The sequence below is a fragment of the Ambystoma mexicanum genome, chromosome 2p (genome assembly GCF_040938575.1).
Source record: "Ambystoma mexicanum isolate Mex_15411 chromosome 2p, UKY_AmexF1_1, whole genome shotgun sequence".
NCBI lineage: Eukaryota > Metazoa > Chordata > Amphibia > Caudata > Ambystomatidae > Ambystoma > Ambystoma mexicanum.
In genome coordinates this window covers 2,261,254-2,276,314 of record NC_090923.1, presented here as the reverse complement: position 1 = coordinate 2,276,314, position 15,061 = coordinate 2,261,254, and the positions used below count along the sequence as shown (strand labels likewise).

The following is a 15,061-nucleotide window of genomic DNA, read 5'->3' as shown; positions in this document are numbered from 1 at the left end:
AGGATGTATGGACGACAATGCATGGAGGTATTTACAAAGACATTAGAAATGGTATTAGCACTTGGCATAGGCCAAAAGGAGGGTTTATCGGAATAGAAACAATATTATGCCTCCTATTGTAACAATTGTATGTGTATTGGCCTACGCCAAGTTGTCTAAACATCATGTGCGAACAGCCTCCACGGTAAGGTCTTGACCTTAGAGGAACCAATGTAAGCCGCCATCTTGGATTGAGCCGCCATTTTAAGTTCTCTTGTTATGTAGAAGTCACCCTGAACATCAAAATGGAGGCCAAATGACATTCTGAGTAAGATTCTGGCTGTTGTGACCTCCGTACAACTGAATAATTAATATGCCTGCAGGCCACTTGTCGGGGTCGCAAATAGAGACCTTGTCCTACCGTTGACCTATATGTAAATGTATTACTTATATCAGCAAAACTAATCGAAATGCATATATTAAAGGATTGACCTGGCAAGGAACCCTAAGACCAGAATTAAATATTTCGCAGAATGGTTAACCCGCAAGAGGGTTGGCCAAGGGCTGGACAAATTGTATAAAAGGCCCGGTTATTCCAATATGCAGTCTCTCTCACTAACACATCGAACCCTCGTTGAAGTTCGTTATGTTATACTGAGAGCCGAAAAGCTATCTGTTTGTCAATTGACTTGGTAACTGTTGTAGCTTGAAATAAAGCACTTGTATGTTTCTTTGTAACCTGTGTTGGTGTGTTTCTTTTTGGGCTTCCCGGCCTCATATTATTTTTCTGTTTTCACAAGGGAAGGAAGGTCCGCAGCAAGCACCTTCTACAGGGTGGATGTGATGCACTCTGTGGAGCCAGGGAAGGAAGGTCGGCAGCAAGCACCTTCTACACGGTGGATGTGATGCACTCTGTGGAGCCAGGGAAGGAATGTCTGCAGCAAGCAAGTCTACAGGGTGGATGTGATGCACTCTGTAGAGCCAGGGAAGGAATGTCCACAGCAAGCAGGTCTACAGGGGGGATGTGATGCACTCTGTAGAGCCAGGGAAGGAATGTCCACAGCAAGCAGGTCTACAGGGGGGATGTGATGCACTCGGTGGTGCTTGGGAAGGAATGTCTGCAGCAAGCAGGTCTACAGGGGGGATGTGATGCACTCTGTAGAGCCAGGGAAGGAATGTCCACAGCAAGCAGGTCTACAGGGGGGATGTGATGCACTCTGTAGAGCCAGGGAAGGAATATCCACAGCAAGCAGGTCTACAGGGGGGATGTGATGCACTCGGTGGTGCCAGGGTAAAATAACACAATTGGCTGCTTTTCAGCCATACTCGGCTGACAAGCAGATCTGCCTTAGTCTGAATGTCAAAGCAAACACCTGAATAAACCTCTCGGAAAGCCTGAAATAAAGTACCATCATAGTAATAAGAAATAACCTCTGCTATAATGGTGCTACAACTGAGATTTTAGTTCTGTGCAACAAGAAAGAAGAGCCAGTGCGGATACTCCTGAGCACTCAAGGAAAGTAAATAACACAGGCATTATTTTTGGCATCCAATCTTGTGTTTCTCCCCTTACTAATGGATTGGTCCAGGGATCCGACTTCCAGATGTCACCACTAAGTGCGATCCTTTATTCATACCATTAGGTAGCCTTGACAGGAGCCTGAGTCTTGGAGGCCTTCAGCCAGGTAATGTACACCTGCCATCTGAAAAAGCTCATAGCCTGCAAAGAAAACAAATATATGCAGCCAAGTATGACAACCCCCTTCTGCCAGGCTGAGTGGGTGCATGGGAGCCAGCTATGACAAAGCCCCCTGCCTGGCTGGGGGGGGGGGGGTGCATGGGAGCCAGGAATAACAAAGTACCCTGCCTGGCTGGGGGGGGGGTGTGGCCATGGGAGCCAGGTATGACAAAACCCCCTGCCTGGTTGGGGGGGAGGGGGCATAGGAGCCAGGTAGGACAAAGCCCACTGCCTGGCGGGGGGGGGCATGGGAGCCAGGTATGAGAGCACCGCCAAAGCTGCCTCACTCGCCCACTCATTACAAGACATGAAATTTACCCACCTGGACTCCTCTCCTACACACACCACAGGACGCATCCTAGACTGGAATGTTACTACCAGTACCAGCATCTCGCGCATCAGCCCAGTACCTCGGTCAGATCCACTTCCCAAACCCAGCACCATTACCTAAGCCCATCTGGTTCAGAAATACATGCAAACTCAAGGGTGAGACTCTGCTGCCTAGCAACTCCATCTCCTCCAAAACAAAGCAAGCGCGCAGCACTGGGGCGTCGGTGCTCTGACCACATCACAGCAACACAGCGAGAAGGCCACTGGCTCCCCATTAAAGCACGCATGACCACTGCACACTGCTGTATCCACAAGGAAGACCCTCTTTACCGAAAGACAGCAAGTGCGCTCACTATGGTCATCTAGCAGTCTCTCCCTCGTCACCCCTCGATTCAAACACGCCAGAGCAGGAAGCGCCCACCTTGGCATCACAGCCCCCACCCTCTGGAACTCCCAGAAATGAACACTTCTACCCTGCTTTCAAGAGACGCGTGAACACAATAGGACTGATCTCCCCCTGATGTGCTCTTCTCTCTACATGTACACATGCAGCAATACCTTCGGGTCTGGGCGTCACTGCCTGCATCTATGCGGCCCAGTGAGGCTCTGAGCATTCTTCAGTAGTCATCTACTACAGACCTTGTGTTTTCTGCTAGCCTTCAAGGCCCTAGAAGTACTGGCCAGGAGAGCCACGTGGCCAGGAGAGCCACGTGGCCAGGAGAGCCACGTGGCCAGGAGAGCCACGTGGCCAGGAGAGCCACGTGGCCAGGAGAGCCACGTGGCCAGGAGAGCCACGTGGCCAGGAGAGCCACGTGGCCAGGAGAGCCACGTGGCCAGGAAAGCCAGGAGACACGTGGCTAGGGGAGTCACGTGGCCAGGAGAGACACATAGCCAGGAGAGTCACGTGGTCTTGAGAGACACGTGGCCAGGAGAACCAGCAGCCTGATCAATAGATTGTGCTGTTTTTCTCCAGAAGTAAAAGCTCCATTTTCCTACTGTTAATGATGCAGGGGTCACAGAAACCATAAAGGCATCCCTCCGTTCTCACCTGTAGATGCAACATCATTCTGTTTGCTTCCATCGGAGTACGGAGGATTGTGCAGGCGGAAAGGCTGCTCTTGAGTCACCTTGAACGGCCCATCGGGGTCGGCCATCACAGCACCTATCAGAAAAAGAGAGCATTCTTAGGAAGAAACCAAAACCTCTGTGGCACATGCTGGGCATTTGAGAAGACACTCAGACATGCATGTTTACAACCGCGCCCACATGGCCCTGCTTTATGCGGCGGAGATAGGACCCCTGGAGGGAGAACCAAGAGCTGCTCCAGGCTACAGATACACACCTGTGGATTTCAGGGTAACTCTTAAACTGCCTTGAAGTAAACGCTCACCATGATCACGTTATGATCATTGATAAATCATTTCATCAGTACATGTTTTTGCTCTCATAGAAGTTTCCCGCAGGGTCATCGGCTTTTGAAATAGCTCCAGCTACGCCGACTGGTAACTCAACATCTCTGCCGTCACTAGTGGGACTTATGTCATGGCTAGAGTGACTGTCACTACTATGATGGCACTCATTCTACTAAAAAAGACATCCAACATTCATAATCGGATTAGATGCTACTGTAGCAATACTGCCACCGTAGCAATGCTGCCACCGCGCAATGCTGCCACCGTAGCAATGCTGCCACCGTAGCCAGTTGATTTTGATTAATGTCCACTAAGCAAAATCAAAAGTTATACAGTAAGTTAAGCAGCCATTTCATATCCAGAAAGAAAAGGGAAAGTTGAGTCATTTTCTTTTCCTGGCTAACTTCTAGCCCCTAAAGGGTCTTTTATTCTAAGGGTACACAATCTTCCAACCCCTCACTGGGGTATATAACTGACTTGTACTTCTCCTTATTTCCAATCACTTTAACATGCAGAGATCCTGGGTTACATCTCAATGCCCTGATGATGCACTTATCCTTATTACATTAGAAATTAATGTTCACTTTTAAACTATATTGTGATGACCTTTAATTGTGCAACTTCTGATTACTCGTTTCAAGGGTACCTCAAGTAAAAAAATGTGTTTTCAAATGTTTTTTAAATAAAATTTCATAACAAACCTATTCTTTATAAAATATTATTTGTATTTGACTAAGAACAGCTTGCTGACCTAATGTTGAGTGCACGGTCCAGAGAGGAAGGAAAGAGAGAGGAAGGAAGGAAAGAAGGAAAGAGAGAGGGAGGAAGGAAAGAAGGAAAGAGAGAGGGAGGAAGCAAAGAATGAAAGAGAGAGGGAGGAAGCAAAGAAGGAAAGAGAGGGGGAGGAAGCAAAGAAGGAAAGAGAGAGGGAGGAAGCAAAGAAGGAAAGAGAGGAAGGAAGCAAAGAAGGAAAGAGAGGAAGGAAGCAAAGAAGGAAAGAGAGGAAGGAAGCAAAGAAGGAAAGAGAGAGGAAGGAAGCAAAGAGAGGAAGGAAGCAAAGAAGGAAAGAGAGAGGAAGGAAGCAAAGAAGGAAAGAGAGGATGGGAGGAAGGAAAGAAGGAAAGAGAGAGGAAGGAAGGAAGGAAGGAAGGAAGGAAGGAAGGAAGGAAGGAAGGAAGGAAGGAAGGAAGGAAGGAAGGAAGGAAGGAAGGAAAAAAAGAAAAAGAAAGGAAAAGGAAGGAAATAGCTGTGGAGCGCAGTTGCAGCATTCACAGTAACATGAGCACCCAAAATAGTTATTCATGTATTGACTGAGCCCTCCATAAATCATTGTCCCAACTAATTCAATGTCACGGACAAGTAGATAATTCCGACAACCCCCATTTGTATGTGTACCAGGTGCTCTGACAGTGTGAGAGCGGGTGTGTGAGAGCGGGTGTGTGAGAGCGTGTGTGAGAGCGTGTGTGAGAGCGCGTGTGTGTGTGCGCGCGCGCGCGCGCGCGCGCGTGTGCGCGTGTGTGTGCGTTTGAGTGTGCGTGTGTGCGAGCACGTGAGTGGGGGAGCGCACGTGTGAGAGCGCGCATGAGCATGTGTGTGAGCGCGAGTGTGTGAGTGCGTGTGTGTGTGTCTGTGTGATTGAGCGCATGTGTGTGAGTGAGCGCATGCGTCTATGTGTGTGAGTGCGTGTCTCTGTCTGAGTAAGCACGTGCGTCTGTGTGTGAGTGAGCACGTGCGTCTGTGTGTGAGTGAGCACATGCATATTTGTTAGTGTGCACTTGTCTGAGTGAGCGCGTGTGGTGTGAGCATGTGTGTCTGTGTGAGCACGTGTGTCTGTGTGAGCACGTGTGTCTGTGTGAGCACGTGTCTGTGTGAGCACGTGTGTCTGTGTGAGCATGTGTCTGAGTGAGCACGTGTCTGAGTGAGCGCACGCATCTGATCGCATGCATGTGTGAGAGCATGTGTGTGTGCGTGTGTGTGTGAGTGCGTGTGTCTGTTTCTGTGTGTGTGTGTCTGTGAGGGAGCGCGTGTCTGTGAGGGAGCGCGTGTCTGTGAGGAAGCGCGTGTCTGTGAGGGAGCGCGTGTGCGTCTGTGTGCTTGTGTGAGCACGTGCGTCTGTGAGTGAGTGAGCGTGTGTGCCTGTGTGAGTGAGTGAGCGTGTGTGCCTGTGTGCGTGTGTGAGCGCGTGTGCCTGTGAGTGAGTGCATGCGCGCGTGCGACTTTGTGCGTGTGTGAGCGCGTGTGTCTGTGAATGAGTGAGCTTGTGTGCCTGTGTACGTGTGAGTGAGCGTGTGTGTCTGTGAGGGAGCGCGTGTGCGTCTGTGTGCGTGTGTGAGCACGTGCGTGTGTGAGCACGTGCGTGTGTGAGCACGTGTGTCTGTGAGTGAGTGAGCGCGTGTGTCTGTGAGTGAGTGAGCGCGTGCGACTTTGTGCGTGTGTGAGCATGTGCATCTGTGTCTTGTGTAGATGTGATAAAGAACGGTCCAAGTAGCACTGCAGGTTCACAGTTAATTCACTTGTCACTCACTTGGAAAATGATGGATCCTGCCTTTGCGCTCAGAATGCGGGTCATCAATCGGGTGCATCTCATCTTGGTCTTTTGCTCTTAACGAACAGACAGTGGTGACAATAAGAGGACCTGTGAGTGAAAGTGAACAATCACATTAAAGAAGATGTTCTTACAAAGAAATAACTAAATCATAACCAATTTTATGGAACAAAAAAGTATCACATTGCCAAGGACTGACGTATCTCCTCGTGCTATCATCCTACTGCCCGGCTCACCTAACACGCACCCTCTTCCACGAAGCTGCTGGCTGGTCAGTAGAGACAGTGACCAAGCTGCAGTCTTCACCTGCGCCCCAGCATCAAATGGCAGCAGGCTCCAGAAACAAGGGCTGCGTCAGTGAGTAGGGAAGAAGGTGTATGTACATCTGCTGCAGCACTTCTTCCTGATACTTCTGCAGGTTTGCTGCACACACTGCTTCCCTGGGGACTCCTTGCTGATACTTCCCAGGGAAGAAGGTGTGTGTGTGCAGCTGCTGCAGGCCTCCTTCCTGATACTTCCCAGGGAAGAGGGTGTGTGCAGCTGCTGCAGGCCTCCTTCCTGATACTTCCCAGGGAGGCAGTGTGTGCAGCAAACCTGCAGGACTCCTTCCTGATACTTCCCAGGAAAGCGGGAATGTGTGCAGCCACTGCAGGACTCCTTCCTGATACTTCCCAGGGAAGAGGGTGTGTGCAGCTGCTGCAGGCCTCCTTCCTGATACTTCCCAGGGAGGCAGTGTGTGCAGCAAACCTGCAGGACTCCTTCCTGATACTTCCCAGGAAAGCGGGAATGTGTGCAGCCACTGCAGGACTCCTTCCTGATACTTCACAGGGAAGAGGGTGTGTGTGCAGCTGCTGCAGGACTCCTTCCTGATACTTCCCAGGGAGGCAGTGTGTGCAGCAAACCTGCAGGACTCCTTCCTGATACTTCCCAGGAAAGCGGGAATGTGTGCAGCCACTGCAGGACTCCTTCCTGATACTTCACAGGGAAGAGGGTGTGTGTGCAGCTGCTGCAGGACTCCTTCCTGATACTTCCCAGGGAGGCAGTGTGTGCAGCAAACCTGCAGGACTCCTTCCTGATACTTCCCAGGAAAGCGGGAATGTGTGCAGCCACTGCAGGACTCCTTCCTGATACTTCACAGGGAAGAGGGTGTGTGTGCAGCCACTGCAGGACTCCTTCCTGATACTTCCCAGGGAGGCGGGTGTGTGTGTGCAGCTGCTGCAGGCCTCCTTCCTGATACTTCCCAGGGAAGCAGTGTGTGCAGCAAACCTGCAGGACTCCTTCCTGATACTTCCCAGGAAAGCGGGTATGTGTGCAGCCACTGCAGGACTCCTTCCTGATACTTCCCAGGGAAGAGGGTGTGTGTGCAGCCACTGCAGGACTCCTTCCTGATACTTCCCAGGGAGGCGGGTGTGTGTGTGCAGCTGCTGCAGGCCTCCTTCCTGATACTTCCCAGGGAAGCAGTGTGTGCAGCAAACCTGCAGGACTCCTTCCTGATACTTCCCAGGAAAGCGGGTATGTGTGCAGCCACTGCAGGACTCCTTCCTGATACTTCCCAGGGAAGAGGGTGTGTGTGCAGCCACTGCAGGACTCCTTCCTGATACTTCCCAGGGAGGCGGGTGTGCAGCTGCTGCAGGCCTCCTTCCTGATACTTCCCAGGGAAGCAGTGTGTGCAGCAGACCTGCAGGACTCCTTCCTGATACTTCCCAGGAAAGAGGGTATGTGTGCAGCTGCTGCAGGCCTCCTTCCTGATACTTCCCAGGGAGACGGGTGTGTGTGCAGCTGCTGCAGGCCTCCTTCCTGATACTTCCCAGGGAGACGGGTGTGTGTGCAGCTGCTGCAGGCCTCCTTCCTGATACTTCCCAGGGAGACGGGTGTGTGTGCAGCTGCTGCACGCCTCCTTCCTGATACTTCCCAGGGAGACGGGTGTGTGTGCAGCTGCTGCAGGCCTCCTTCCTGATACTTCCCAGGGAGACGGGTGTGTGTGCAGCTGCTGCAGGCCTCCTTCCTGATACTTCCCAGGGAGGCGGGTGTGTGTGTGCAGCTGCTGCAGGCCTCCTTCCTGATACTTCCCAGGGAGACGGGTGTGTGTGCAGCTGCTGCAGGCCTCCTTCCTGATACTTCCCAGGGAGGCGGGTGTGTGTGTGTGTGCAGCTGCTGCAGGCCTCCTTCCTGATACTTCCCAGGGAGACGGGTGTGTGTGCAGCTGCTGCAGGCCTCCTTCCTGATACTTCCCAGGGAGACGGGTGTGTGTGCAGCTGCTGCAGGCCTCCTTCCTGATACTTCCCAGGGAGGCGGGTGTGTGTGCAGCCACTGCAGGCCTCCTTCCTGATACTTCTGCAGGTTTGCTGCACACACTGCTTCCCTGGGGACTCCTTGCTGATACTTCCCAGGGAAGCAGTGTGTGTGTGCAGCAAACCTGCAGGACTCCTTGCTGATACTTCCCAGGGAAGAAGGTGTGTGTGTGCAGCTGCTGCGGCACTCCTTCCTGATACTTCCCAGGAAAGCGGGTATGTGTGCAGCTGCTGCAGGCCTCCTTCCTGATACTTCCCAGGGAAGCAGTGTGTGCAGCAAACCTGCAGGACTCCTTCCTGATACTTCCCAGGAAAGCGGGTATGTGTGCAGCCACTGCAGGACTCCTTCCTGATACTTCCCAGGGAAGAGGGTGTGTGTGCAGCCACTGCAGGACTCCTTCCTGATACTTCCCAGGGAGGCGGGTGCGTGTGCAGCTGCTGCAGGCCTCCTTCCTGATACTTCCCAGGGAAGCAGTGTGTGCAGCAGACCTGCAAGACTCCTTCCTGATACTTCCCAGGAAAGAGGGTATGTGTGCAGCTGCTGCAGGCCTCCTTCCTGATACTTCCCAGGGAGACGGGTGTGTGTGCAGCTGCTGCAGGCCTCCTTCCCGATATTGCCTAGGGAAGCGGTGTGTGCAGCAAAGCTGCAAAGCGGGTGTGTGTGTGTGCAGCCACTTCAGGCCTCCTTCCTGATACTTCCCAGGGAAGCAGTGTGTGCAGCAAACCTGCAGGACTCCTTCCTGATACTTCCCAGGAAAGCGGGTATGTGTGCAGCCACTGCAGGACTCCTTCCTTATACTTCCCAGGAAAGCGGGTATGTGTGCAGCAATGCTGCAGGACTCCTGCCCGATACTTCCCAGGAAGGCTGCAGGAATGCTGCAGGACTCCTGCCTGAGTGTGTGCGCAGCCTTGCTGCAGTACTCCTGTCCAATGCATCCCAGGGAGGCAGGTGTATGTGCAGCAATGCTGCAGGACTCCTGCCTGAAACTTCCCAGGGCGGCAGGGGGGTGCAGCAATGCTGCAGGACTTCTGCCTGATCCTTCCCAGGGAGGTGGGTGTGTGTGAAGCAATGCTGCAGGACTCCTGCCTGTTACTTCCCAGGGAGACGGCGGGTGCAGCAATGCTGCAGGACTCCTGCCTGTTACTTCCCAGGGAGACGGCGGGTGCAGCAATGCTGCAGGACTCCTGCCTGATACTTCCCAGGGAGGCAGGTGTATGTGTAGCAAAGCTGCAGGACTCCTTCCCGATACTTCCCAGGGAGGCAGGGGGGGATGCAGCAATGCTGCAGGACTTCCGCCCGATACTTCCCAGGGAGGCAAGGGGGGTACAGCAATGCTGCAGGTCTCCTTCCTGATACTTCTTAGGGAGGGGTGTGTGTGTGTGTGTGTATGCAGCAATACTGCAGGATTCCTTCCTGGGTGTGTGTGCAGCAATGCTGCATGATTCCTGCCCGATACTTCCCAGGAAGGCGGCGCGAGGGGGTGCAGCAATGCTGCAGGACTCCTGCCTGATACTTCCCAGGAAGGCGGAGGGAGGGGGGTGCAGCAATGCTGCAGGACTCCTTCCGGAGTGTGTGTTCAGCAATGCTGCAGGACTCCTTCCTGATACTTCCCAGGGAGGTGGGTGTGTGTAGCAATGCTGCAGGACTCCTGCCTGATACTTCCCAGGAAGGCGGCGGGAGGGGGGTGCAGCAATGCTGCAGGACTCCTGCCTGATACTTCCCAGGAAGGCGGAGGGAGGGGGGCGCAGCAATGCTGCAGGACTCCTTCCGGAGTGTGTGTTCAGCAATGCTGCAGGACTCCTTCCTGATACTTCCCAGGGAGGCGGGTGTGTGTAGCAATGCTGCAGGACTCCTGCCTGATACTTCCCAAGGAGGTGGGTGTGTGAGCATAAAAGCAGCAGGACTTCTTCCTGATACTTCCCAAGGAGGTGGGTGTGTGCGCAGCAATGGTGCAGGACACCTGCCTTATACTTCCCAGGAAGGCGAGGGAGGGGGGTGCAGCAATGCTGCAGGACTCCTGCCTGATACTTCCCAGGGAGGTGGGTGTATGTAGCAATGCTGCGGGACTCCTGCCTGATACTTCCCAGGGAGGTGGGTGTGTGCAGCAATGCTGCAGGACTCCTGCCTGATACTTCCCAGGAAGGCGGAGGGAGGGCGGTGCAGCAATGCTGCAGGACTCCTGCCTGATACTTCCCAGGGAGGTGGGTGTGTGTGCAGCAATGCTGCAGGACTCCTGCCTGATACTTCCCAGGGAGGCGGAGGGAGGGGGTGCAGCAATGCTGCAGGACTCCTGCCTGATACTTCCCAGGGAGGTGTGTGTATGTGTGTGCAGCAATGCTGCAGGACTCCTTCCTTCCTGATACTTTCCAGGGAGAGGAGGTGTGTACAGCAATGCTGTAGAACTCCTTCCCGAGTGTGTGTGCAGCAATGCAGCAGGACTCCATCCTGATACTTCCCTTTTTTCACTCAAAGCCCCATTGACACCAACGGTGTGAGCAAGGAGGTGGGTGTAGCAGAGGAACCACAGGAAAGGCATATCTGATGTTCCCATGCATTCCTCCGTTTCCTGACATATGGCTATGCCTTTGTGAGGACCAGGAGTACATATCGGGGACCGAAAGGCGATAACCGCCTCAGCAACACCCGACTCAGTGGACACGGCACTGCCTGGAAATTAGGCTGCTGCAATAGAGAACGTGGTGGCTGCATTTTGGAAAGAGGTGACCACTGCACCGGGAAACGCCACACCAGCAACAAGGAAAGCGGCACCCGCCACATTGGAAAACACCAGAGGGGGAAATAAGCTCCCTCCTTGGAGGACACGTCCAACGCTGGCACTTTGCTCAGAGCCACAGTGGGGGACATCACAATGACCACTGAGGGGCCCAGGACAGTATAACAGGGAAACCAAAACAAGTGGGGTGCAAACATACCTGTTTAGCCAGAACGCCAGGACTGTGTGGTGAACCCTAGCAGAAATGAGGGGAGAAACTCAGCCATCACAGGAGGCAGGGATTACCCTGACGGGAAGGGATTGGTGTCTTTGGGGAAGGAAGAAGAGGATTGTCAGCAACGGGCAGGTAGAACTAAAAGGGGAGGAAATCCCTGTTACAGTGTTGCACTTCTTGTCGTTCAGGATGACCAGCTGCCAGAAGAAGATCCAGAGAAGTGGTGGAGCAATAGGAGGAAGGAGAAGAACCCTCACAGAGAGGAGTGGAGGGCCTATCAGGAGCAATAGGAGGAAGGAGAAGCACCCTCACAGAGTGGAGTGGAGGGCCTATCAGGAGCAATAGGAGGAAGGAGAAGAACCCTCACAGAGAGGAGTGGAGGGCCTATCAGGTGCAATAGGAGGAAGGAGAAGAACCCTCACAGAGAGGAGTGGTGGGCCTATCAGGAGCAATAGGAGGAAGGAGAAGAACCCCACAGAGAGGAGTGGAGGGCCTATCAGGAGCAATAGGAGGAAGGAGAAGAACCCTCACAGAGAGGAGTGGAGGGCCTATCAGGAGAAATAGGACGAAGGAGAAGAACCCTCACAGAGAGGAGTGGAGGGCCTATCAGGAGCAATAGGAGGAAGGAGAAGAACCCTCACAGAGAGGAGTGGTGGGCCTATCAGGAGAAATAGGAGGAAGGAGAAGAACCCTCACAGAGAGGAGTGGAGGGCCTATCAGGAGCAATAGGAGGAAGGAGAAGAACCCTCACAGAGAGGAGTGGAGGGCCTATCAGGAGCAATAGGAGGAAGGAGAAGAACCCTCACAGAAAGGAGTGGAGGGCCTATCAGGAGCAATAGGAGGAAGGAGAAAAACCCTCACAGAGAGGAGTGGAGGGCCTATCAGGAGCAATAGGAGGAAGGAGAAGAACCCTCACAGAGAGGAGTGGAGGGCTTATCAGGAGCAATAGGAGGAAGGAGAAGAACCCTCACAGAGAGGAGTGGAGGGCCTATCAGGAGCAATAGGAGGAAGGAGAAGAACCCTCACAGAGAGGAGTGGAGGGCCTATCAGGAGCAATAGGAGGAAGGAGAAGATCCCTCACAGAAAGGAGTGGAGGGCCTATCAGGAGCAATAGGAGGAAGGAGAAGAACCCTCACAGAGAGGAGTGGAGGGCCTATCAGGAGCAATAGGAGGAAGGAGAAGAACCCTCACAGAGAGGAGTGGTGGGCCTATGAGGAGAAATAGGAGGAAGGAGAAGAACCCTCACAGAGAGGAGTGGAGGGCCTATCAGGAGCAATAGGAGGAAGGAGAAGAACCCTCACAGAGTGGAGTGGAGGGCCTATCAGGAGCAATAGGAGGAAGGAGAAGAACCCTCACAGAGAGGAGTGGAGGGCGTATCAGGAGCAATAGGAGGAAGGAGAAGAACCCTCACAGAGAGGAGTGGTGGGCCTATGAGGAGCAATAGGAGAAAGGAGAAGAACCCTCACAGAGAGGAGTGGGCGGCTCATCAGGAGCAATGGGCGAAAGGAGAAGACCCCTCACAGAGACTACTGGACCCAGAGAAGACCTGCTGAACTGAAGGTGGAGCATGAACCCAGCACTGGCGTTTCTCCTCTACCCACAGGAATGGTGGGCCTATCAGGAGCAATAGGAGAAAGGAGAAGAACCCTCACAGAGAGGAGTGGAGGGCGTATCAGGAGCAATAGGAGGAAGGAGAAGAACCCTCACAGAGAGGAGTGGGCGGCTCATCAGGAGGAATAGGAGAAAGGAGAGGAACCCTCACAGGGAGGAGTGGGGGTCTATCAGGAGCAATGGGCGAAAGGAGAAGACCCCTCACAGAGACTACTGGACCCAGAGAAGACCCAGCGGAGTGGGGGGGGGGCTTTCAGGAGCAATAGGAGAAAGGAGTAGATCCCTCACAGAGAGGTGTGTGGGGCCTTTCAGGAGCAATAGGAGAAAGGAGTAGACCCCTCACAGAGACTACTGGACCCAGAGAAGACCCAGAGGAGTGAGAAAGGAGAAGAACCCTCACAAAAACTATTGGACCCAGAGAAGACCTGCTGAACTGAAGGTGGTGCAGGAACCCAGCACTGGTGTTTCTCCTCTGTCAATCCTACAGCCTTCCTCTGGGTAGACCTTCAAGCACCACCCAAAGGTGCTAAAACCAGACATGCATTCTCTTTGTGCAATCTATCAGAGGGTTTCAAACTGTGATGGCATTTGCTGTCTTCTTCAAGTGGCCATTGACCTTTCATCACTGAGATTCTCCTTCTCCGCTCCCACCCATCTACCAAACCATTCACATGGAAGTTGTAGTAGCTCATTTGTAAAGTCTTCCAATTTGCAAAACCAGATTTTTGATTTGAAAAATAGACGTCGCTGTTAGGCAGAATCCTATGCAGTTCCCTTAGGGAGCACTACAGAAGATTAAGACTACAGCCATTTGCAATAAATCCCCTTTGGTATCAGTCTGTACCACAAAGATTTAGTTGGTTCTGTGGCTGAGCAGTCAGACTTATCTCAAGAGGGAGATGAGCAGTATTCAGGGTTTACACATTAGGACTACAATACTATGGAACAAGGAAACACGGACCAAAGCTTTGTATCAAAAAGAATATATATTTTTTTTTGGTTTTTTTTTTGGAATGTTTGGCTTGCATTTAAACCTTTCATCTCATTGTCTTATCATTTATTACTCAAATTGTGATAGGCAATCTATCAAAACGTTGGTTTATCTTTCCTCCTGTTTATTGGCTTATGCTTCAGCTTTTGATTCCCAGTCTTTGAGATGCATTATCCTATTTAACTGTTGTTCATAATATTGTTCCAGAAGGATATTAAGGTGAACACCAGTTTTTTCTCATTTCCAGCAATCATTCTCGTCCAGCGTTCTTCAGGTGTTACTGCCGTTTCGTCTTTCATAAACCATTCTCTAGATAGTTGTCTTTTTTCATTTAAGGCAGGGCAGGGCATATCACGATTATATGATGTAACGTCTCCATCGTCGTTTTGTCCTTACATAATCGGCAATATTTCTTGGTTTGCAGAGTTAGTTTCCTTGCTGCCATTATTTCCCGAGTTGGAAGGATGTTTAGCCGCAGTCTCATGAACATATCTCTTATTTTAGAAGAGGGGAATATTGAAAGGTACGTTGGCAGCTGATTGATTTGTCTATTATCGAGAGCGCAATGTATGTTGTGCCGGTACTTGGCTTTATCTTGGTTCGTGTTCAGCCAATCATTAGCTCTATGTTTTATTTTCGCCTTCTGAGGTCTTTCTAGTAGCATTTCTATAGAGATATCTTGTTTTTCTCTTTTGGCTTCCATCGTTTTTTTCCAGATTTCTAGAACATGTTCCTTGATGTCAGTTTTCTCCGTTCTAAGTATTTCAAGTGGAGGTGTATTAGTTTCGCTCATAATTTTCCGATATAGATCGCGTTGTTTCCACAGTACAATGGATCCGAGCGATTGGAGAGCAAGTTCTGCTCTGATGCGTGTTATAGGCAACGACAAAGGCAAGTTTAGAACTGTCTTCCAAAATTTCCCTTCCAAATGTGCCCAAATGGTGTTGTTGATATTTATCATAGTTTCTGCTCCATATGATAAGATTGCTGTTACTTTTTGTTTGTAGAATGTCACTACAGGATGCAGGGAGAATTTTCCATACTTTCGATGTATTATTTTCGCTTGTCGTGCTAGGGATAGTGTTTTTTCTTTAAGTTGTAGTGCCCATTCCTCCTCATTGGAGATTGGGAGATCCAAACTCCCAGATACTTTTATATTCTTTACCCGTTCCATTCTTTCATTTCCTATATTAAAATAGGGCTGCTTTCCTTTTT

The 15,061-nt window shown here is 51.7% G+C and overlaps 1 protein-coding gene across 3 annotated transcripts in view; it reads right to left on the bottom strand.

Moving 5' to 3' along the window:
- Positions 1-15,061, bottom strand: part of LOC138566124 (zinc finger protein 282-like) — a 200,676-nt gene that overhangs the window by 155,595 nt on the left and 30,020 nt on the right. For all 3 annotated transcript variants that reach the window (XM_069643126.1, XM_069643125.1, XM_069643124.1), the window contains exons 3-4: positions 5,984-6,094; positions 3,096-3,209 (exon numbers count right to left, since the gene is read on the bottom strand). In XM_069643126.1, coding sequence (XP_069499227.1) covers positions 3,096-3,209; positions 5,984-6,094 — 225 coding nt within the window. The remainder of the gene's footprint in view (positions 1-3,095; positions 3,210-5,983; positions 6,095-15,061) is intronic.